The 20,934-nt window shown below is 50.1% G+C and overlaps 1 protein-coding gene across 3 annotated transcripts in view; it reads right to left on the bottom strand.

Moving 5' to 3' along the window:
• NAIP (NLR family apoptosis inhibitory protein) overlaps window positions 1–20,934 on the bottom strand; it is a 122,212-nt gene that overhangs the window by 46,630 nt on the left and 54,648 nt on the right. For all 3 annotated transcript variants that reach the window (XM_073679517.1, XM_073679507.1, XM_073679525.1), the window contains exons 7-9: window positions 5,049–5,168; window positions 4,103–4,190; window positions 1,501–1,549 (exon numbers count right to left, since the gene is read on the bottom strand). In XM_073679517.1, coding sequence (XP_073535618.1) covers window positions 1,501–1,549; window positions 4,103–4,190; window positions 5,049–5,168 — 257 coding nt within the window. The remainder of the gene's footprint in view (window positions 1–1,500; window positions 1,550–4,102; window positions 4,191–5,048; window positions 5,169–20,934) is intronic.

Below are 20,934 nucleotides of genomic sequence, written 5' to 3'. Positions count from 1 at the left end.
ACCCATTAGAGTCTATGGGATTGTTCACACTGACTTAACTGGACTGAGTGTTTGCAAAAATAAAAATGGCGACTTGCCCATTTTTTATTTGAGTCACAGATTACACTAGCATATGCAAGTTTATGGGTTAGGCTACGGCCCCACTATCAGTATTTGGTCATTATTCAATGGTCAGTGTTTTTTCTCAGGAGTAGGAGCCAAACCAGGAGTGGGTGATAAATACAGAATTGGTGACTTGTTTCTATTATACCTTTTTTTGTCTGATTGTTCCTCACCTGGTTTTGGCTCCCACTCCTGAGAAAAAACTGCCTGAATACTGACCAAATCCTGATAGTGGGGCCATGGCCTTAGAGAAAAATTCAGAAAGCATATTGATGGCTTCCTCGTTGCATCCTAGTCCTGTCCATATTCATATTTCACTGTTTGCTAGGAGAAGCTTAAGAAATCTCCATCAGGCTGTGTTCACACGATGCGTATTTCATGCGTTTCCGCGGCGTTTTTGCAGTTGCGTAAACGCCGCGGAAACGCATGAAAAACGTATGGTAGAAGGGCAGCAATGTTCCCCAATGGAAATCCGCATGTGCTGTGCCCATGATGCGGATTTTTCCGCAGCGTTAACGCTGCGGTCAAAAATCCGCAGCATGTCAATTAATTTTGCGGAAACGCGGCGATTTCGCCGCCATTGACTTGCATTAGAACGCGCCAATTCCGCAAGACAGCATTTGTACTTGCGTAATTGGTGCGTTCTAATGTGCGGATGGTACCCGGGTGTGGAGGAGAGGAGAGTCTCCTCCACACCCAGGTACCATTGAAAAAGCTGTAAAAAGAAGAATAAAATAAAAAATAAATGTATTCTTACCATCTGTCGGCCCGCGCAGCGCTCCCGCTTGGTTCCCGGCACTTGCAGTGAGTTGTAGGACCTGCGGTGACGTCAGAGTCATGTGACGGGTCACGTGACGCTGACGTCGGCAGGTCTTTCAATTCAAAGTTGCCGGCAGCCGGGAGAACGGAGTGAGCAGGACAGCGCGGGCCATCGGAGGTAAGTATATACACTCTCTCGGTTCACACTGTATAAATCCATGCTGTTTGCATGGATTTATACAGTGTGACCTAGTTATCAAGCACTTTCCAGGTGATGCTAACATCGCCTGGAAAGCGCTTGTCAATCTGCATGCGGAAACGCATGTGAATCTGCATGTGGATCCGCATGTATTCTGCAGGAAAAACGCATGCACAATCTGCATGCGTTTTTTCTGCCAGGGAGATGCAGAAATGATGCAGAAATTTTCTGCTTCATTTCTGCATCGTGTGCACATACCCTCAGTGTTTTCATGCATAGCAGAAAAACTGATGAAATATTGATGAGAAAAACTAACAACTTAACCAAACACTAATGAAAATTTGATCAAAGACACTGATGAAAATTGCTGTTTTTTTTCACGCATGAGAAATATATCACAAACATATGAAGGATGCCGAATAGTTTTGTCTGTTGCTTACAGTTTCCAGATCTCTGGGCTTTGTCTCTTTGTTCTGTAAAAATTGACATCTGAAAAATAAACACAAGTTATGGAGTTAAAAGCTGTTTAGGAAAGTGAATGTGTGCCCTACATATATTGAACAATACCTAGTCTAGAGTTGGTGTCTGCCGAAGACTACACACTGAAGGAGATTTATTAAGACCTGCAGAAAGTACACCGGTCTTAATACAGAGCAAACTGGCATAAAATCACCTGATTTATTAACAGGAACACACCTAATAAATCCAGCTCATTGCATGCTGGTATAAACTTGCACTATAATTAATGCAAAAAAAATGCCATAAATTATAGTAGGTTTCTCAAACTGGGTGCCCTGCCCCTTCTGCTATGCTTCACCCACTTTTTTTTTTAAACTGCGGCATTCGTCAGAAAAACTTTAAAAAAAAAAAAAAAGCAGATTATGGAGTCATAATGTGCACCTTAATTTGGAAGGTTTTTACACCAGTTTCTGGCATAAAATGCTATAACAAATACCTCCCAGTGACTATGGACAAACCCCTTTCCATTCTGTCTTTGTGGCAAAACACGGAGGTATCGTCATGGCCAAAAGTTTTGAGATTGACACAAATTGTTGGTTTTCACAACGTTTGCTGCTTTGGTGTATTTTCTCTCATCCAAGAGAATTGGTCCGATTATGCTAATCACACCCTGATCAAACTCTGATATCATTTGAGTGCAGTTCGATGTTTCCCACAGACTCAATGACATTTGTGGCTGAGTGCGATCCGAATATCGGATGCAAATCAATCATGCTGTATTTTTCCTTGAAAGTTGTGCACGGCTCCATAGAATAACATTGGTCTGATGTTTTGTGAGATCACACTCGGACAGAAAATACGGTCGTCTGCATGAGCCCTTAGCTTCAGACTGGGATGGCAAGGGCCCACCAATTACAATGACTATGCATACCCAAAGTTTAATTACATACGAATATTACATTACACTCATTCACAAAATTTACCTCTGCTTCTATATAATAATAAACTGGGTAGCTTGTTAAAGGAAAGATGAGATGCTAGCTTTGTCTGTACATTTGTAAATGTGCCACCTAGTGCTCAGGTGAGGGCCCACTCCTGCAAAGGGGCCTACCGGGGAATTTACCTGTTCCTCTTTTAGCCAGTCCGAGTCTACGTACACTAAAATAGTATTGGATGGCATTTTCTTGGATCTGAATATTGACCGTCTGTTGGACAGAACATAAATATAATAATGGTGGGGGTCTGACTCTTGGCACCCCCTACCAATTAACTATTTAACTGAAGAGACAATTTGCATATTTCCCAGAGGAGCATTGCGGCTTTAAAAGTCTCCTCACCTGACATGCTTAACACGTCACTCTCCGCAAGGAGAAATATGACAACCTAGATACCGGTCTGACGCCTCTCATCCAGCCAAACCACAACTCATACTTTGCACTGACCAGGGGCAGTACCCCGAAACACAGTGTCTGCAAATTGAGTTTCTGGTCTTGGCTTTTTATCCTATGTCATGTGATAAGGCTCATTAAAGGGTCACTATTGACTTGTAGGATTGCTACTTCCTGTAGGTGGCACTAGAGCTCTAGTCCTCTTCCTCTCTGAAGAGACAATTTACACAGGACTCATGCTAGAACTCACCTATTCTTCCACCAACAATCATTCTTCCAGATGTCCCAAACAGTCTGAAGGAGGCTTCATCAGAGAAAAAACTTTGCAGGAATTGGATTGCTGAAGACTGGGGTTAATTTATTTTCTCTGAGGAAGCCCATTTCAGACCATTTGGGACAGCTGTAGGAATGATTGCCGGGGCAAGAAAAGTTAAGTGCTACCATGAGTCCTGTGTCATGCCAACAGTAAAGCATCCTGAGACCATTTATGTGTGGGTTTGCTTTACATCCATGGAGGGGACCCACTCACAATTTTGCTAAAAACATTGCCATGAATAAAGAACGGTATCTAAACATCCTTCAAGAGCATCTTCTCCCAATGATCTTAGAGCAATTTAGTGAAGAACAATGCTAAGTGGCTCGAGGAACAAAACATTGAAATTTTGAGTCTGTGTTCAGGAAACTCCCCAGATCTCAATCCCATTGAAAACTTGTGGCAAACCTCAAAAAGCAGGTGGACAAACAAAATCATAGAAATTATTAAAACCCCAAGCACTGATTAGGCCAGAATGTGCTGTCATCACTCAGGTTTTGGCCCAGAAGCTGATATCCAGCATGTCAAGGCGAACTGCAGAAGTGTTTAAAAATAAGAGTCAACCACCGTAAATATTGATTTCTTTTATAAACTTGATATATTTGTCAATAAAAGTTTAAAAACTGAATAATAGGATGTTGTATTTTCAAATACAGTCACCTGATCTCAACCCATTTCTTCAACTCCATTTATGGGGGCATTTGAGGATATAGTGGCATTTGAGTACATCGTTTCAACTTCCTCAAATCAACTGGGATAAAATGAGTCATCAGATTTTGCGCAAACTTGGGCGTCCTTTCTTTCCAATAATGGACTGCTACTAAAGTTGTAGCTCAGTAGGAGGACATACAAAGACTTTTTATAATACCACTGTATACTTACACATGACTTTGTATGGACACAATAAGCGCATCTTCTGCAGACTGTATAGATGAACAGCATAAGTAGCATCTCACCTCTCCCGATTTTCCTAAAATGTAGCACACACAGTATTAACCCCATTGGCCAATTTAGTGATAATATTTTTTATATTCTCACAAAATATAAGTAAAAGTGTTTCCAATGCAAGCTACATCACGCATTCTAACAGTATATTCAATTACTCCATCAGGTTCCTTCTAGGCAGATAATCACCACAAGGTCCAATTACCATCATGTCATACATTTGTCATTGGTTAAGTCACACTTAATATTCTGCTTGTTCCCAAAAATGAAGAGGCCTGATTCATCAAGACTGGAGTTTCGTATGCCTGTCTTGAACAATGCGGATGGAGTAATATGTGCCAAAACCATCAATAAGCATGCGCCTCTTAATGAATTTGGTGAATTTGTACTTGTGTAAGAACTGTACTGGAGTAAATTTCTGTCATAATTGACACCACTTTTTGCCATGTTGAAAAAAGTTGTGCAGACACAGTGTTTTTTTGTCAGGCTAAAAAAACTGATTGCTGCTGGATCCGTCTTTTTCTTTTACATTGAAATCTATGGAAAACAGATCCGTTAAATAGCCATCTATTTTTTTTTCTGTTTGAAATAGATCAGTTTTTTTTCCTTACTGGATTTGTTTCAAACATGTGAGCTCAGCCTAAGGGCGCAGTTGGACATCTGTATAAATCGGACCGAGGCTGGACCACAATGTATGGACTGGCCGGCAGATCACTTGACCCAACTTGACAGCTTCATATATTTCCATGAGGCTGTCACGCTTGGGTCAGGAGACACGCCAATCAGTCCGATCTCGGTCAGATTTATAATGACGTCTGACTGCGCCCTAATAGAGAATACACTAAACAATTCATATTTTCATCCTCAGAGAATCAGATCTAACCTGTGTAGTAAAATCCAGCTCTAGCAATTGCAGCAGTATCTTCTTTGGATTCTGTAGGCCATTTTTTAAATGACTCCAAACGAACATTCTCATCTTCAAAGATGCTGATTCTGGTAAAACCTTAGTAAATTTTGTTGAAATGTAAAAAATATTTTAATAGCTGAAGGTTATAAATGCCACATCTCTTAATAATAAAGTACCCAATAGTTTGTTAGCCAAAATGTTTAATACCTTAAGGGGACTGTGTCATCAGAAAATGACTTAAAGGGAACCTGTCATGTGAGAAAACGCTATTAACCTGCAGATATGGGGTTAATCTACAGGTTAATTGCGTTCAGAAGCCCTGCAACCACCGCACTGAAAGCTCAGCAGTGCATCAGTGTAGAGCTGGCTGTCAGTCAGTGCCGAGGCGTGGTTACACTCTCAGATCACTATGTACTGAGCAGTGACTGAAGCCACACCTCTATGACTGAAAGCTTGAGGCTACCAGGAGCAATAAAGTGCATTATCTCCCGGCAGCTCTCTGTGAAAGGTATAATGGTTTAGGATTTCTTAGCTTAGTTTCTTAGCATATTAACATGTTTCTATATATTTTTTCAGATATGCCTCATTTTTGCATTAACAAAGTGGATAGTTTTTGCTACATATGCGGAGAAGTCTCTTTTGCGTCACAAAGGCAAAACTTGGTACCATGATAAGGAAGGCCTACAACCTGTATTTTGGCTGCAGAATAGGAGATCAGCAAAAGAGTTGGACTCCACACATAAGCTGCAATAGTTGTGCATCACATCTTACCCAGTAGTTGCATAGGAAGAGGCAATCTATGCCTTTTGCAGTCCCAATGATTTGGAGAGAGACAATCGATCACACTACCAATTGCTATTTCTGAATGGTGCCCCACATTAGGAAAGGAGTTTCAAGGAAGGAGAAGTGGACTTTACCACACATTCCATCTGCAAAATGCCCAGTACCACATACAGAAGAACTGTTGGTTCCAAAAGCACCAGAAACATTTTCAGTCGAGTCCAGAGAGAAAGAAGAGGGCGTTAAGTGTCATGAAGCATCTTCTTCTCATGACCCAGACTTTCTGTCAGCAACTTCAACTGAACCACACCTTATAACACAAAGTGAACTGATCTTATTAGAGATTTGGATCTGCCCAAGAGTAAGGCTGAGCTCTAAGGTTCCAGGCTACAGCAGTGGAATCTCCTAGCGGGCGATGTTCGGATTTCTTTGTTCTGCAACAGTGATAAAGCTCTTGTCCAATACTTCTTCTTGTGGCATGCAACAACATTAACAGTTTAATGGAAGCTCTGAAGATAAGTCATAATCCACAGTAATGGAGGCTTTTCATTGATTCGTCCAAAGCAAGCCTAAAAGCCATCTTGGTGCATTATGGCAATGAGCTACCTTCAATTCCAGTTGGTTATGCAGTCCACATGAAAGAACCCTATGACAACATGAAACAGCTGTTGAGGTGCCTGAACTATGACCAACATGTGTGGCCCCTGTGTAGTGACTTAAAGGTGGTTGCCCTCTTACTTAGTCTCCAGGGTGGATACAGAAAGTGCTGCTGCTTTCTGTGTGAGTGGAATAGTTGTGCAAGAGAATATTGACGCGCCCCTGGGCCTGTGTCGCGCTGCGTTGCGCACGCGGGAGCTTACCCGGAGCCGGATCTGTTGAGGGTTGTAGTCTCGTGGCGGTGATCCGGTCCGTGCCCAGGGAGTCAGACTAAGTGGCGCTGTATTAGCAGTAGATGTTGGATGACTACGCCACCCGTTGAGTACAGCTAAGGAGCTGCTGCTGCAGGGCAGACCGCTGAGGCCGGTGGTAGGATTGTGCAGCGTGATAGTATAACCCCCAACGGGAGGGGTATGGCCTCAGGGCAGCCGACGTGGATGATGGGGGTAGCAGGAACCACTCGGAGACGGTACTGTGTAGTTCAGGGTCTTTACTGGTGACAAAGATAGACCCTCCCGGAGTACTGGCTAGCGATTGGGGCCTGGTCAGTCCTTGAGCAGATGGGATCTCCCCTGGCCAGGCGGAGTTGTAGGCCTCCCAAACTAACGATACTCTTCTGGCTACCTTGCTAGAGGTGGGTATAAGTAGCCCACGTCCCTGAGTGTACCGTGTGGTGCTCACCCGTATGGCTGGTGACTCGGGGCCTTCGGGTTTCTGGGCCAGAGGACCTGCAATCCCCTGCCGGTCGGTTTCTGCTGCTGGATAGGAGTTAGTCCCCACAGCCTCGGACTCCGGGTCCGGTGATAACTTCTCAGTCAGGGCGAGCTCTGCAGCTGCCAGCCCCTGACTCCTTGTAACACTGCTCCCACAGAGCTCCTGTTGTTTCTTCCTATATTTGCTTCTTTTCTCTGCTTCTTCTCTACTCACTCACCCTGCCTCAGCCCTAGGTTTATATAGGGGAAGTTCTTCCCCTCCCAGGACTGGGCAGGAGGTGTGGCATGCATAGGATCCCTGACCAAGAGACCTCCCACCTGCTCTCAGACATAACATTGCTGTTACTGTGGAAAACCAGACCCCTGGGGTGCCACATTCCCCCCTAGTGAAATTTAGTACTCCGGGACTAAACATATTTTAGAAAAACATAACAAGATATAACAATAACAATAAGGAAACACATAAAGGTGGTCACGGCATGTCCGTAACCGGGTGCAGTCTTTGAAGAAAGCAAGGTGTCCATTTCACCAAAACAGGGAGACGTAACCAGGTAGGGGTCTGTCCTGCCCCGAGTCCTTAACAGTCTTTAGTCCGTCCTGGGTTACGCTCCAACTATGTACAAAGGATTCCCGGTAAATCCACCAAGGACTCCTAAAAATAACTAGAAACACATAATTATACACAAGCAACAATAAACAGGTAACCACAAATAAAACAATTTATACACTTCAAATCCTCCAACGTGCGGGTAACTGGCCCCTAGTGGCCCTAGTGGACCTACGGAGCTGACTGTCTGGCCCTGAACTACAGGGTGTAGGAGCTGTTAAGGGTAAACTGGGCAGCGGTCTACGGGCCCTTTGGCTCACTAGGGATATGGCAGGCTCACTGCAAGCAGAGGGTTGATCCTCCTGGTCTGCTGGTGTGGGGTCTTCTGCCTCCTGGACCGGCTGTTCTTCCAGCTCTACCTGTTGCTCCGTAGGTGCTTGGGATGCTGGTTGGAGGAAGGTGAGTACGGGTACCACAACTGCACCATTGACTTGAGTCCAAGACCGAGGGAAGTCTCCGAGCACAGTATTAACCATGTCTTCCCTTTCCTCTACGGGTCGAGGGTCTTCTTGTTCCTCTTCAGGGTTCCGTAGCTGTTCGGGACACTTCTTCAGGTGATCCCGGGATACAATGGTTGTGGTTTCCCCTCCGTCTTTACTGATGGTACAGACCTTTGGGTTGTCGTGGCTTGAGGGCAGTACGGTGTACGGGTCCTTCTCCCACTGGTCGTCCAACTTGTGGAGCCGTCTTTTTCTCTTCAAGACCTGCTCTCCGGGTACCAGGGGAACAGCGGGAGCATACTGGTTGTAAGTTTTCTCTTGTCTTTCCCTAGCCTGACAGAGACTTCGCTCCACGCTCTCCTGTACTCTCCGGTACTGCTGCTGCCTCTCTGTGTCCCAGTCTGCTTCTGGTGAAGTGTCCTCAGGTGTCAGGACTCCCATTTCCAGGTCAACAGGTAACTTACCAGGTCTCGCCCTCATTAGGTAAGCCGGGGTACAGTTGGTGGAACCTACCGGGATGTGGTTGTATAGGTCCACCAGATCGGGCAGCTTCTCAGGCCACAGACTGCGTTCTTCCAGGGGCAACGTTTTCAGAAGATCCATTACCACCTGGTTCATTTTCTCACAAAGTCCATTAGTTTGCGGATGATAGGGTGTCGTCCTTATCTTCCGGCAGCCATACAGAGTGCAGAATTCTTGGAAGACCTCCGCTTCAAAGGCAGGTCCCTGGTCTGTCAACACTTGGTCCGGGTACCCGTGTGGACGGCAGAAATGCTGCTGGAAGGCTCTCGCTGCTGTTCGAGCTGTTAAGTCCTTGACGGGGACGACAACCAAGAACCGGGAGTAGTGATCCACGATGGTTAGTGCGTAGACGTAGCCACTTCTGCTTGGGGTCAGTTTTACATGATCCAAGGCTACCAGTTCCAACGGCTGCCGGGTGACGATGGACTGCAGGGGAGTCTTCTGGCTGGCACGGTCCTTCCTTCTTAGGTTGCACGGGCCACAGTCTCTGCACCACCTCTCGATGGTTCCCCTCATGCCTACCCAGTGGAACCGCTCGCGCAGCAGGAACTCCAGCTTCTTCCATCCGAAGTGTCCAGCCCCGTCGTGGTATGCCTCCATCACCATGGCTGCGTCTCTTCGTGGCACCACTACTTGCCAGATTAGTTCATGCGTCCGGGAGTTAACCATTCTGCGGCACAACTTCCCCTTATAAAGGAACAGTCGACTCTTCTCAGCCCACAGTTGCTTGGCTTCCTCCGGAGCGTCTGGGTCAAGGCGAGCCTCTGGCCGAGTCAGCATCTCCTTCACCAGTCGGACGGCAGGGTCACTGTCTTGCGTTTCCTCCCAGTTGTAGTGAGGCAAGGGGTTAAACGTAGCGGCTTGCTTACTCCTTACCCGGTGGGAATACTGGATAGTCCCATGCCGGTGGAACGCAGGGAGTTCGACTTCTTCCAGTCCCTCTGGATCTTCTCCTACGTCCGGTAGGTTTGGCATCCTGGACAGGGCGACCGCATTGGTATTGGAGCGTCCTGCCCGGTATTTGATTGTGAACTCGTAGTTGGACAGACGGGCCATCCATCTCTGCTCTAGGGCACCGAGTCTTGCTGTGTCCAGGTGTGTCAACGGGTTGTTATCCGTGTACACGACGAACCGGGAAGAAGCGAGGTAGTGCTTAAAGCGTTCGGTGACTGCCCACACCACTGCCAGGAACTCTAGCTTAAATGAGCTGTAATTCTCAGGGTTTCTCTCGGTGGGTCGCAGTTTTCGGCTGGCGTAAGCGATTACTCGTTCTTTCCCCTGCTGGATCTGGGACAGCACGGCTCCTAGCCCGATGTTACTTGCGTCGGTGTAGAGGATAAAGGTCTGGCTGTAATCCGGGTACGCCAGGATTTCATCCCCCGTGAGGGCCATATTCAGCTGGCGGAAGGACTCCTCTTCCAACTTCTCCCATCTGAAGGGCGGCTTCTGGTTCTTGGCCTTCCGGGACTGGCCTATCAGGAGGTCCTGCATAGGAGCTGCCTTTTTGGTGAAACCGGGGATGAACCTGTGGTAGTAGCCTACCAACCCGAGGAACTGCCGCACTTCCTTTACACTGGAGGGACTTGGCCATTCCTTAATTGCGGTGATCTTATCAGGGTCGGGAGCCACTCCGTCAGCGCTCACCACGTGTCCCAGGTACTGCACCTTTGGTTTCAGGAGGTGACACTTGGAGGGTTTCACCTTTAGGCCGTAGCTTGCCAGAGCTTCGAACACTTCCGCCAGGTGTTTCAGGTGGTCCTCATAAGTCTTAGAATATACGATGACATCGTCCAGGTACAACAGGACCGTCTCGAAGTTTCTATGGCCCAGACAGCACTCCATTAATCGTTGGAAGGTTCCTGGTGCGTTGCAGAGTCCGAACGGCATGCAGGTAAACTCGCTAAGTCCCATCGGGGTGGTGAATGCGGTCTTCTCCCGGTCCGCCTCTGCTACAGGAACCTGCCAGTACCCACTAGTGAGATCCAAGGTAGAGAAGAAGTTAGCAGATCTTAAAGCAGCCAAAGACTCCTCTATCCTTGGTAAGGGGTACGCATCCTTGTGTGTGATACGGTTGATTTTCCGGTAATCTACACACATCCTCATGGTGTTGTCTTTCTTTTTGACTAAGACTAGTGGAGCTGCCCAGGGGCTACAGCTAACCCTGATCACCCCAGCCTCCTTCATGTCTCTAAGCATCCCCTTGGCGTGTTGGTAGTGTGCAGGGGGTACGGGTCGATACCTCTCTTTTATGGGAGGATGGTCTCCCGTGGGGATGTGGTGTTCTACCCCCTTGACTCGCCCGAAGTCTAACGGGTGTTTACTAAACACTCTCTCGTACTCTTGAACCACCCGATAGACTCCCTGTTTCTGATGTGAGGGAGTGGAGTCAGTACCCAAATGTAGTTGCTGACACAAGTCCTCCATTGTTTTCTTAGAGCCGTTACCTTCCTCCAGGTGAGATGGAGGCAAGGGTTCCACAAATTGTATAGCATTTTGGTTAATGGTATATAATTTGGCTAGCGTGGCATACCGGGGCAGGTACACTTCCTTCTTCCCGATATTGATTATGCGAACGGGCACCCTCCCATGGCGTACATTAACCACCCCCCGTGCTGTCAAGATGGTGGGCCTACTGTCTGAGTAAACTGGTTCTACCATTGCCTGGTAATCTCTACCTCTCAGACCAATAGCTGCCCGGCACCAAATCATCATTTCACTTTTTGGGGGCATGGCAATAGGGAAAGGGTCAAACATTCTCACGCTACCAATCTCACCGCCGGAGAGTTCCACCTGTTGCCGTCGCATCAGTGCCCGGATCTCTTTTTGGAGCACTCGCTGCTCGCCGGAGCTGGCGTTCTTGGCAACCTGCTGTAAAAGGAAAATCACCTCTGCAAGACAATTTTCAATTACATTAGTTCCTAGAGTTATCTTTGGGTGACTCTCATGTTTGTCAATGTCTACAATGATCAGTCCCTGTGCTGCCAGTTCAACTCTACCAATTTTAATGGTCACCTCTTTAAATCCGATCTGTGGCACGGGCTGACCATTGCTGGCGATGATACTCAAGTCGTCGTCAGGGTAGCGGGTAATATCCGAGTCATTCCAGTACTGCTTGAAGAGCACGTACGGGATGGTGGTGACCTGTGACCCGGTGTCCAGTAGGGCACTCATGGGAATGCCATCCAGTACCACAGGCAAGACTGGACGTCCTCCCACATATTTGTCGCGCCAGTTTGATGGGCCTAATGATCTTTTTCCTAGGGGTTGGCCCTCTACCCTAGGTTGTGCCAGTTTAAAGGACAGTACCTTGCCATATGTCCGGGTTGATTACAGCGGCGGCAGATGGGTCGTCCGTCCTCGTTGTATCGGTCGCTGGGTCTTCCTCTGGCCGGTGGGGTCCTCCTTGGTCGACGCCACGGGATGTCCTCCGGTCCGGATGCCAGCTGGATCTTCCCTGGAGTGGAAACCTGTAAAGACTGCACAGTTCGGGTTAGCGCAGCAACGCTTTTAGCTAGCTCTTGGACCTGATGGTGCAGGTCTGGAGCCGAGTCATTGTTCAAAGCCTGCGCATCAGCTCCCACAGGCCCTGCCGACAAGGGCGCCGCCTCCTGGTGGTAGGTGGTAGTGGGGCGTCTGTGGGTCACAACGCCACCTGGTGCCGGTTCTCGGAGCACCCGGATGGCTCTGTCCTTGAACTGTGCAAAGTCCAGATGAGGGTCCTGTAAGGCCATTGCCCGCAACTGGGTTCGGTGGGCATTACAATATAAACCCTCTATAAATTGTTCAGTTAACAGCCTGTCCTCGTCTCCCACGCCGTCAGGGTCGGTCTGCTTAATGGCTCTCAGGGCCTCTTGTAGGTTCAGGGCATAGTCCCTTATACTCTCATGTGCCCGCTGTTTGCACCCGTAGAATCTAAGCTTGATCTCGGCTGAGGTGCGGGTATCAAAGGTGTCCCTCAGCCGGGTTAGTATCCCTGCGACAGTCCTCCCCCTAGGTGGCCAGGACTTTACCTCCCTTTGGGCTGCCCCGGTTAATTGGGCCACCAGGATGCTTACTTTTTGCTCTTCTGTGAGGGGGTACACCTGGAAGAGGCTATCCAGTTTTTCTCTAAAGTCCTGCAGGGTATGTGACTCACCTGAGTACTGGGGTAGCCAGGCTGCCCCCGGGATATAGGGCATGGTGAAAGGCATGACCGCAACAGCGGTGGCGCTGGCGGGGGTTGGAGCGGTGAAGCTCTCCTCCGTATCCGACATCCTTCTCCCCCCTAGTGGACCGTGGCCTACCTTGCGATGATCCTCTTCCGTAGGCCGCGGCTCCGCAGTGGATCGTCAGGGTTGAGGACCTTCCGTCGCGCTCCTGTGACGTCGGCGTCTGCTGGGCTCCTTCCAGGACCTTACGCAACGTCCGGACGTGAGGCGGGGCTTCAGTTCTCGCGCGTTTTCGGAGTCCACGCCCCTCTTCTTCCCGCGTGGCGTCCTCAAGATGGCGTCCAATGGCGGGAAAACTCCACGGATGGCGGGAAGAAGGCCGAAGATGGCGCCGGATGACGGGAAAACTCCACCGATGGCGGGAAGAAAGCGGAAGATGGCGCCGGATGGCGGGAATCTTCACCACGGGTAAGTTTTCACAGTCTTTTTCAGGCACGCAGTACCCGGTGGTTGCGGGCACGAGATCCTGCCGACTACGCCAAAAGTTGACGCGCCCCTGGGCCCGTGTCGCGCTGCGTTGCGCACGCGGGAGCTTACCCGGAGCCGGATCTGTTGAGGGTTGTAGTCTCGTGGCGGTGATCCGGTCCGTGCCCAGGGAGTCAGACTAAGTGGCGCTGTATTAGCAGTAGATGTTGGATGACTACGCCACCCGTTGAGTACAGCTAAGGAGCTGCTGCTGCAGGGCAGACCGCTGAGGCCGGTGGTAGGATTGTGCAGCGTGATAGTATAACCCCCAACGGGAGGGGTATGGCCTCAGGGCAGCCGACGTGGATGATGGGGGTAGCAGGAACCACTCGGAGACGGTACTGTGTAGTTCAGGGTCTTTACTGGTGACAAAGATAGACCCTCCCGGAGTACTGGCTAGCGATTGGGGCCTGGTCAGTCCTTGAGCAGATGGGATCTCCCCTGGCCAGGCGGAGTTGTAGGCCTCCCAAACTAACGATACTCTTCTGGCTACCTTGCTAGAGGCGGGTATAAGTAGCCCACGTCCCTGAGTGTACCGTGTGGTGCTCACCCGTATGGCTGGTGACTCGGGGCCTTCGGGTTTCTGGGCCAGAGGACCTGCAATCCCCTGCCGGTCGGTTTCTGCTGCTGGATAGGAGTTAGTCCCCACAGCCTCGGACTCCGGGTCCGGTGATAACTTCTCAGTCAGGGCGAGCTCTGCAGCTGCCAGCCCCTGACTCCTTGTAACACTGCTCCCACAGAGCTCCTGTTGTTTCTTCCTATATTTGCTTCTTTTCTCTGCTTCTTCTCTACTCACTCACCCTGCCTCAGCCCTAGGTTTATATAGGGGAAGTTCTTCCCCTCCCAGGACTGGGCAGGAGGTGTGGCATGCATAGGATCCCTGACCAAGAGACCTCCCACCTGCTCTCAGACATAACATTGCTGTTACTGTGGAAAACCAGACCCCTGGGGTGCCACAATATCACTACAACAAAACAGACTGGCCTCTCCGACATTCACTTCAACCACGGAGTAAAAATGTCCTGCATCCAGCACTTGTTGACCCACATAAGATTTTGTTACCACCATTGCATATCAAGTTGGGCCTAATGAAGAACTTTGGATGGATAAAAATGCAAAAGCATTCAAGTATCTCATTGATAAATTTCCAAAGTTGAGTGAAGCAAAGATAAAGAAAGGAGTCTTTATTGGACCTCAGATTCGTAAGCTTCTTCAAGATGAGGAGTTTCTCCGTTTGCTGCAGGGCAAGGAAAAGGCTGCAAGGGTAGCATTGGCATTAGTTGTAATTATTTTTTTGGGAAACTCAAGAGCAGATAACTATGAAGAGTTGGTGGAAAATCTCCTCAAAACATATAATGATCTATGCTGTAATGTAGCACCCTGAGGATTCGGCTGCTACAGGGGTATTGCACCTCAACCCAGAGGTGTGATATTCCACTCCCGGGTAAGGATGGAGTGTGGATCTGAGCTCGGTAGGCTGCATGCACTACACACATCCCATTTCCGAGGAGCAGACCGACGGTACTCCCACTTAGAAATGTGCAGGTACGACCGAGTCTGTTCCTGGCTGGAGTGGGAGGGGGGTGGAACATCCCAAGTAGTGTAGGGGCAGATAGGGGGAGCAGCCTGGGTAAAGATAGGAGCTCATTGGGTGCTGGTCACCTGAGCTCACACATAGAGGGTGTATATAAGGTGGGCACCAACTAAGAACAGGGTCAGTTGCAGAGAGAAAGTCAGCGAGCGGAGGAGAAGAGAGACCCAGAGTGAGAGAGGAGAGAGAGAGACCCAGAGGGGGAACCAGAAGAAAAGGACTCCAAGAACCCAACTTAAATCCCCGGGTGAAGAGTCGGCACAGGGTACCGGAACCCAAGCTGGTGGGGGCAAAAACACTCCCCAGCCAGAGACCGGAGACCGTGGGCAGCGTTTGCCACGGTCACCCACCACATCCACCACGAAGGCATACCACGAGGAGGGTCAGGGAACCCAAGGCCAAGGGTCTCCCAACAGAAGGCCCGAGGGAGCTGGACCTGGGTGGATCAATAGTGGGGACGGCCAAAGAAAGGACTGAAGGAGAGCTCAGGGTCACGCTCCGGACTTATTTGGGAGTTGGCTGGATCCAGAACCTGGTGGACGCAGCACGGCTCGGGAGGTCACTCGAAGCTGGAGTGACCAGAACATCAGCAGTGAGTAAACATCCTAAACTGCATAACCCGACTCTGTCTCTGATTGCCGTCTACACTGCATCACCACAACTCCCATCCTCTGCACCTGATCCCCCTGAGGCTATACCCCACCCGTTGGGGGTTATATCACCAAAGCTGCACCTACACCACCAGCCTCAGCGGACCCTGCTGCAGCGGCGGCCACAGTGACCGCAACACAACGGGTGGCGTAGTCGACAATAAAGAACTTATAACATCTGTAGGACTGCCACATACAACTCAGTTTGACACCCTGGGCACGGACCGGGTCACAGCCACTCGGAAGACTACAACTCCCATCTGATCCGGCTCCGGATATTCCCCCTAAAAGAATATGGCCCAGGGGGCGCGTCAACTTTGGCGTAGTCGGCAGGATTACGTGCCCACAACAACCGGGTACTGCGTGCCTGAAGAAAAGTGCAAGTTTACCTCAGAAAGAAGTCTCCTGCCGGTTCCGGAGGGTCCCCGCCATCGGACCCCATCACCAGTCGATTCCAGCCGGTTGTCCGCCATTAACCGCGTTTTCCCGCCATCTGCAGAGTTTCCCGCCACTGGGAAGCGATTCCCGCCATTTCCGAAGGTTTCCCGCCTTGGAAGAGCGGACGCCATTATGGGCGTGCCAGAGGGTGGTGAGAGGCCGCCTCCCATCGTGGGCCAGGACCGAAAATGGCGCCAAAAGTGGAAACCGCCCCCACCAACAGAGACTGTGATGCTAGAGGTGTCTGTCAGCGTGAAAGAACCGCCCCTGGAGCTGACAGTCACCCAGTGGCCCCGGGACCGCCCTCGAAGGGGGAGGAGACGAAAGGAGAGAGAAAAAATGGGTGTCGCCTGGAGCAGTCTGGAGCGAGCGCACCCGGAGGCAAGGAGCCTGGAGAGGAGTAGCAGAGAAGCTTACCCGGAGATGGCGAGAAAGCAGAGCAGCACCGGCCCGTTGGCCAGGAGCCTGCTAGAAACCGAGGAGGGAGAGCAGAGCAGCACCGGCCCGCTGGCCAGGAGCCTGCTGGAAGAAGAGCAGAGCAGCACCGACCCGTTGGTCAGGAGCCTGCTGGAAACCACGACCCCACTAGGCCTAGTGGAGGTCCTCGCACAGCTCCCCCGAGACCGGGAGTGTGCACAGACTGCCCTGGAGGGCCTCGCACGGAGGATGGCCCGGGTACAGCGAGAGACATTGGCGGAGTGGAGCCGAGAGATGGCCCAGCAAACCAAGACCCGGAGCACGCCAGCCAAGATGAGGAGACAGACCGCCTCTGAGGATGGCGCGGGAGGACCCAAGGCCGGAGACGGCGCCGAGAAGGGAGCCGAACGCATGGAGGCAGGTAAAGGGGACGTCTATACCCCAAACCAGGACACCGCTTACCTGCCCCAGCTCCCCGTCGCAGAGCCCGAAAGTCCCCCTGCTGTGCCCGAAAACGCCATGTCACCGACGCAGACTAGGCCCCAACCGGAAGCCGCCGCCGCGACCCCTGTGACGCCATGCGCACCGACCCCGAGCGTGGCAAAACAGGAAGTAACACCAGCCTGGTCGCAGGGCCTAGAATTCCCGGGCGTCGCATCACCAACAGCGCCCCCTACCTCCGCGGAGCCTCCGGCCTGGCCGCAAGGCCAGGTAGCCCAGGGCGCCGCCGTCCTGACGGTGCCCTTCACCTTCCAGGTGCCCCAGGCCTGGCCGCAAGGCCTGGGCAACCCGGGCGCCACCACCACCGCGCCCGCACCCGTAAAACCAAGGGTGCCGCGTCTGGGAGAGGACTTGTTTGCCCAGCACACGTGGCCGGACGGGCAGCCTTTCATCTGGCCCCAGAGATATTATGAACTGGAGCACCAGAGGAGAGTTGGGGCCATGTGTGCACCCCTGATTCCGGCTCCGAAGCCCGTGATAAGGATCTCGCCCCCGCTTGAAGAGACCCAATTTGAGTGGGACCCCACCGGAGAAGACCTAATGGGGTTCACTCAAGAAACCAGGGCAGCTGCAGGGGAGCGTGCTGAGTGCTGCCGACAGCAGCTCGAGGAGTTTGCGAGGGAGCGGAGAGAGAGGCGGGTCCGGGAACAACAGGCCCAAATAAGGAGCGCCGAGCAGAAGAGCCGAAACAGGAGGGACCCCCGTGCAGCGCACAGTCCCCGCACCACCGGGACTGTAATTAAGTTCAACATGCAGCATGGGTGGGGCTTCATCAGAGACCACAACACCCCCGGCGACGTCTTTGTCACGCGCAGAGATGTGGAGTCCCATCTGCCGGAGGGGCACAGAGGTCGTGACCTTTATATCGGGGACGAGGTCACCTTTACCCGGCACAAGTGTGCCAAAGGACCTTACGCCCTCCATGTGCATCGCCTGACAGAGGAGGAGCTGCGATGTGAGGAGGAAGAGCAAGAGGATCCGGACGGGTCTGAAGCTGAGATCCCCAAAGAAAGAGCAGGAGGAAGACGTTGTTGAGTACAGCGGAGCAGGTGCTATAAATAGTTACCCGATCGGGGTATAAAGAAACTGTTACTGCAAATATAGTCCCCGTTGGGACCAGCAGAGTGAACTGTTTACCCGTTTACCCTTAATCCCACAGGCTGAGGACTGTGAGCAGCCATTCCCTTTCCCTCCTTAACTGGCCGAGGACTGAGAGCGGCCATACCCTTGTATATAGTTGCGCGTCCTAAAGCGCCCCCTACCGGTTTTATAGGAAAACCATTTTTCTAGAAAGACTGTCGCACTTTACCCGGTCACACGTTGCACAGTGACCGGAGGAGGAGCCTGAGACGACGAGAATGTTTTATCTGCTAAGATATGTTGTTTAATATGTTTTATATGTTTATGAAAAAAAAAAAATGTATGTTTGGTGTTATATCTTACAGCCCGAGGACGTGCTGTGATTTACCAGGGGGGAATGTAGCACCCTGAGGATTCGGCTGCTACAGGGGTATTGCACCTCAACCCAGAGGTGTGATATTCCACTCCCGGGTAAGGATGGAGTGTGGATCTGAGCTCGGTAGGCTGCATGCACTACACACATCCCATTTCCGAGGAGCAGACCGACGGTACTCCCACTTAGAAATGTGCAGGTACGACCGAGTCTGTTCCTGGCTGGAGTGGGAGGGGGGTGGAACATCCCAAGTAGTGTAGGGGCAGATAGGGGGAGCAGCCTGGGTAAAGATAGGAGCTCATTGGGTGCTGGTCACCTGAGCTCACACATAGAGGGTGTATATAAGGTGGGCACCAACTAAGAACAGGGTCAGTTGCAGAGAGAAAGTCAGCGAGCGGAGGAGAAGAGAGACCCAGAGTGAGAGAGGAGAGAGAGAGACCCAGAGGGGGAACCAGAAGAAAAGGACTCCAAGAACCCAACTTAAATCCCCGGGTGAAGAGTCGGCACAGGGTACCGGAACCCAAGCTGGTGGGGGCAAAAACACTCCCCAGCCAGAGACCGGAGACCGTGGGCAGCGTTTGCCACGGTCACCCACCACATCCACCACGAAGGCATACCACGAGGAGGGTCAGGGAACCCAAGGCCAAGGGTCTCCCAACCGAAGGCCCGAGGGAGCTGGACCTGGGTGGATCAATAGTGGGGACGGCCAGAGAAAGGACTGAAGGAGAGCTCAGGGTCACGCTCCGGACTTATTTGGGAGTTGGCTGGATCCAGAACCTGGTGGACGCAGCACGGCTCGGGAGGTCACTCGAAGCTGGAGTGACCAGAACATCAGCAGTGAGTAAACATCCTAAACTGCATAACCCGACTCTGTCTCTGATTGCCGTCTACACTGCATCACCACAACTCCCATCCTCTGCACCTGATCCCCCTGAGGCTATACCCCACCCGTTGGGGGTTATATCACCAAAGCTGCACCTACACCACCAGCCTCAGCGGACCCTGCTGCAGCGGCGGCCACAGTGACCGCAACACAACGGGTGGCGTAGTCGACAATAAAGAACTTATAACATCTGTAGGACTGCCACATACAACTCAGTTTGACACCCTGGGCACGGACCGGGTCACAGCCACTCGGAAGACTACAACTCCCATCTGATCCGGCTCCAGATATTCCCCCTAAAAGAATATGGCCCAGGGGGCGCGTCAGTAACATGTCCTTAAAGATTTCTTACATTCACATCTAGATGTTTTCCCACCAAACTGTGGAGCAGTGAGCGACGAGCACGGTGAGAGATTTCACCAAGATATTGCGGCTATGGAGAAAAGATATCAAGGAAAATAGAATCCATCAATGCTTGCAGATTACTGTTAGAGAATTGTAAGAGATGATCCGATGCAGGAGTTCAAAACACAAGCAAAAAAGAATTGTCACTGACTGAGGACCAAATTTTGTAGTGCAATGTCTGTAACTGTTGATAATTCACAATAGTATTTAGACATGTTTTAGTTATTTGAATTGTTGCTAAGTTTCCTCTAATTAAATATCATACAATTGGCATAACAAAATATTCTGCATCTTCATAATTTGCAAACATAATAATGTTTCAAAGTACTGAAACGTTTATGCATTAATTATATGTAGCAGTAAAAGGATAATTCTTTGATAGGATAAAAACAAGAGCCAACTAAAATTTTTCAGTGTCAGAGTGTCAGATAAAATCATTAAGAAATGGCTCAAGTCATAACTGAACCTGACAACTTTTGAAAATATGTAGAACAGTGTTAATCTATCCTTTTTGTACACTTTTTTTTTCATATTTCATTTAGTGTTGCTGATTGCAGAAAGAAAGCCCCTTGAGGAAGCGGCAATCTGAGGCCGCAAAACGCGCATCGGGGGCACGCTGGGATAAACCTCCACTTACCCAAACCGCTGGTGTCTTCCTTGACATACCTATTTGGTAAGATCGATTATGACTTTTGTAATCCCTAATAGATTAACTTTGTTGGGCCATATATAGAGGCTTGTATAATGCATGGGCACTTAATCAGTCCTATTTTTGAAATTACTTTGTGCACTGGTACTACTCAATTACATTTGGTATAGGACTGATACACAAGCCCATTAGATAATCCAGCTTGGCTGTATCATTATCTTTTACCTACTGTTTATGGATTATATGAGCTCTATTTGTATGTAGAACTTTTTGACACTGGTGGTCATCGCTGCTATCTCCATGCATTTTATTCCCTATTTATTGTGTGAATACTCCTTTTATGTATTGATTAATCATGTAATAAAATTGAATTCTATGCCAATAAAACTCTCTCTCCTCATTTTGATATGTCTAATATGAGTCGGCACTCTTTGGGGCTTGTGGGAAGCACCTTCTCCCATAATTTCCAATTTAGCTACAGAC

This window comes from Phyllobates terribilis, unplaced genomic scaffold, assembly GCF_046119375.1.
Source record: "Phyllobates terribilis strain yellow unplaced genomic scaffold, ASM4611937v1 Scaffold_1__5_contigs__length_1240528914, whole genome shotgun sequence".
Taxonomy (NCBI): Eukaryota; Metazoa; Chordata; class Amphibia; order Anura; family Dendrobatidae; genus Phyllobates; species Phyllobates terribilis.
The sequence above is the reverse complement of the archived record's forward strand: the minus strand, read 5'-3'. Positions and strand labels throughout refer to the sequence as shown.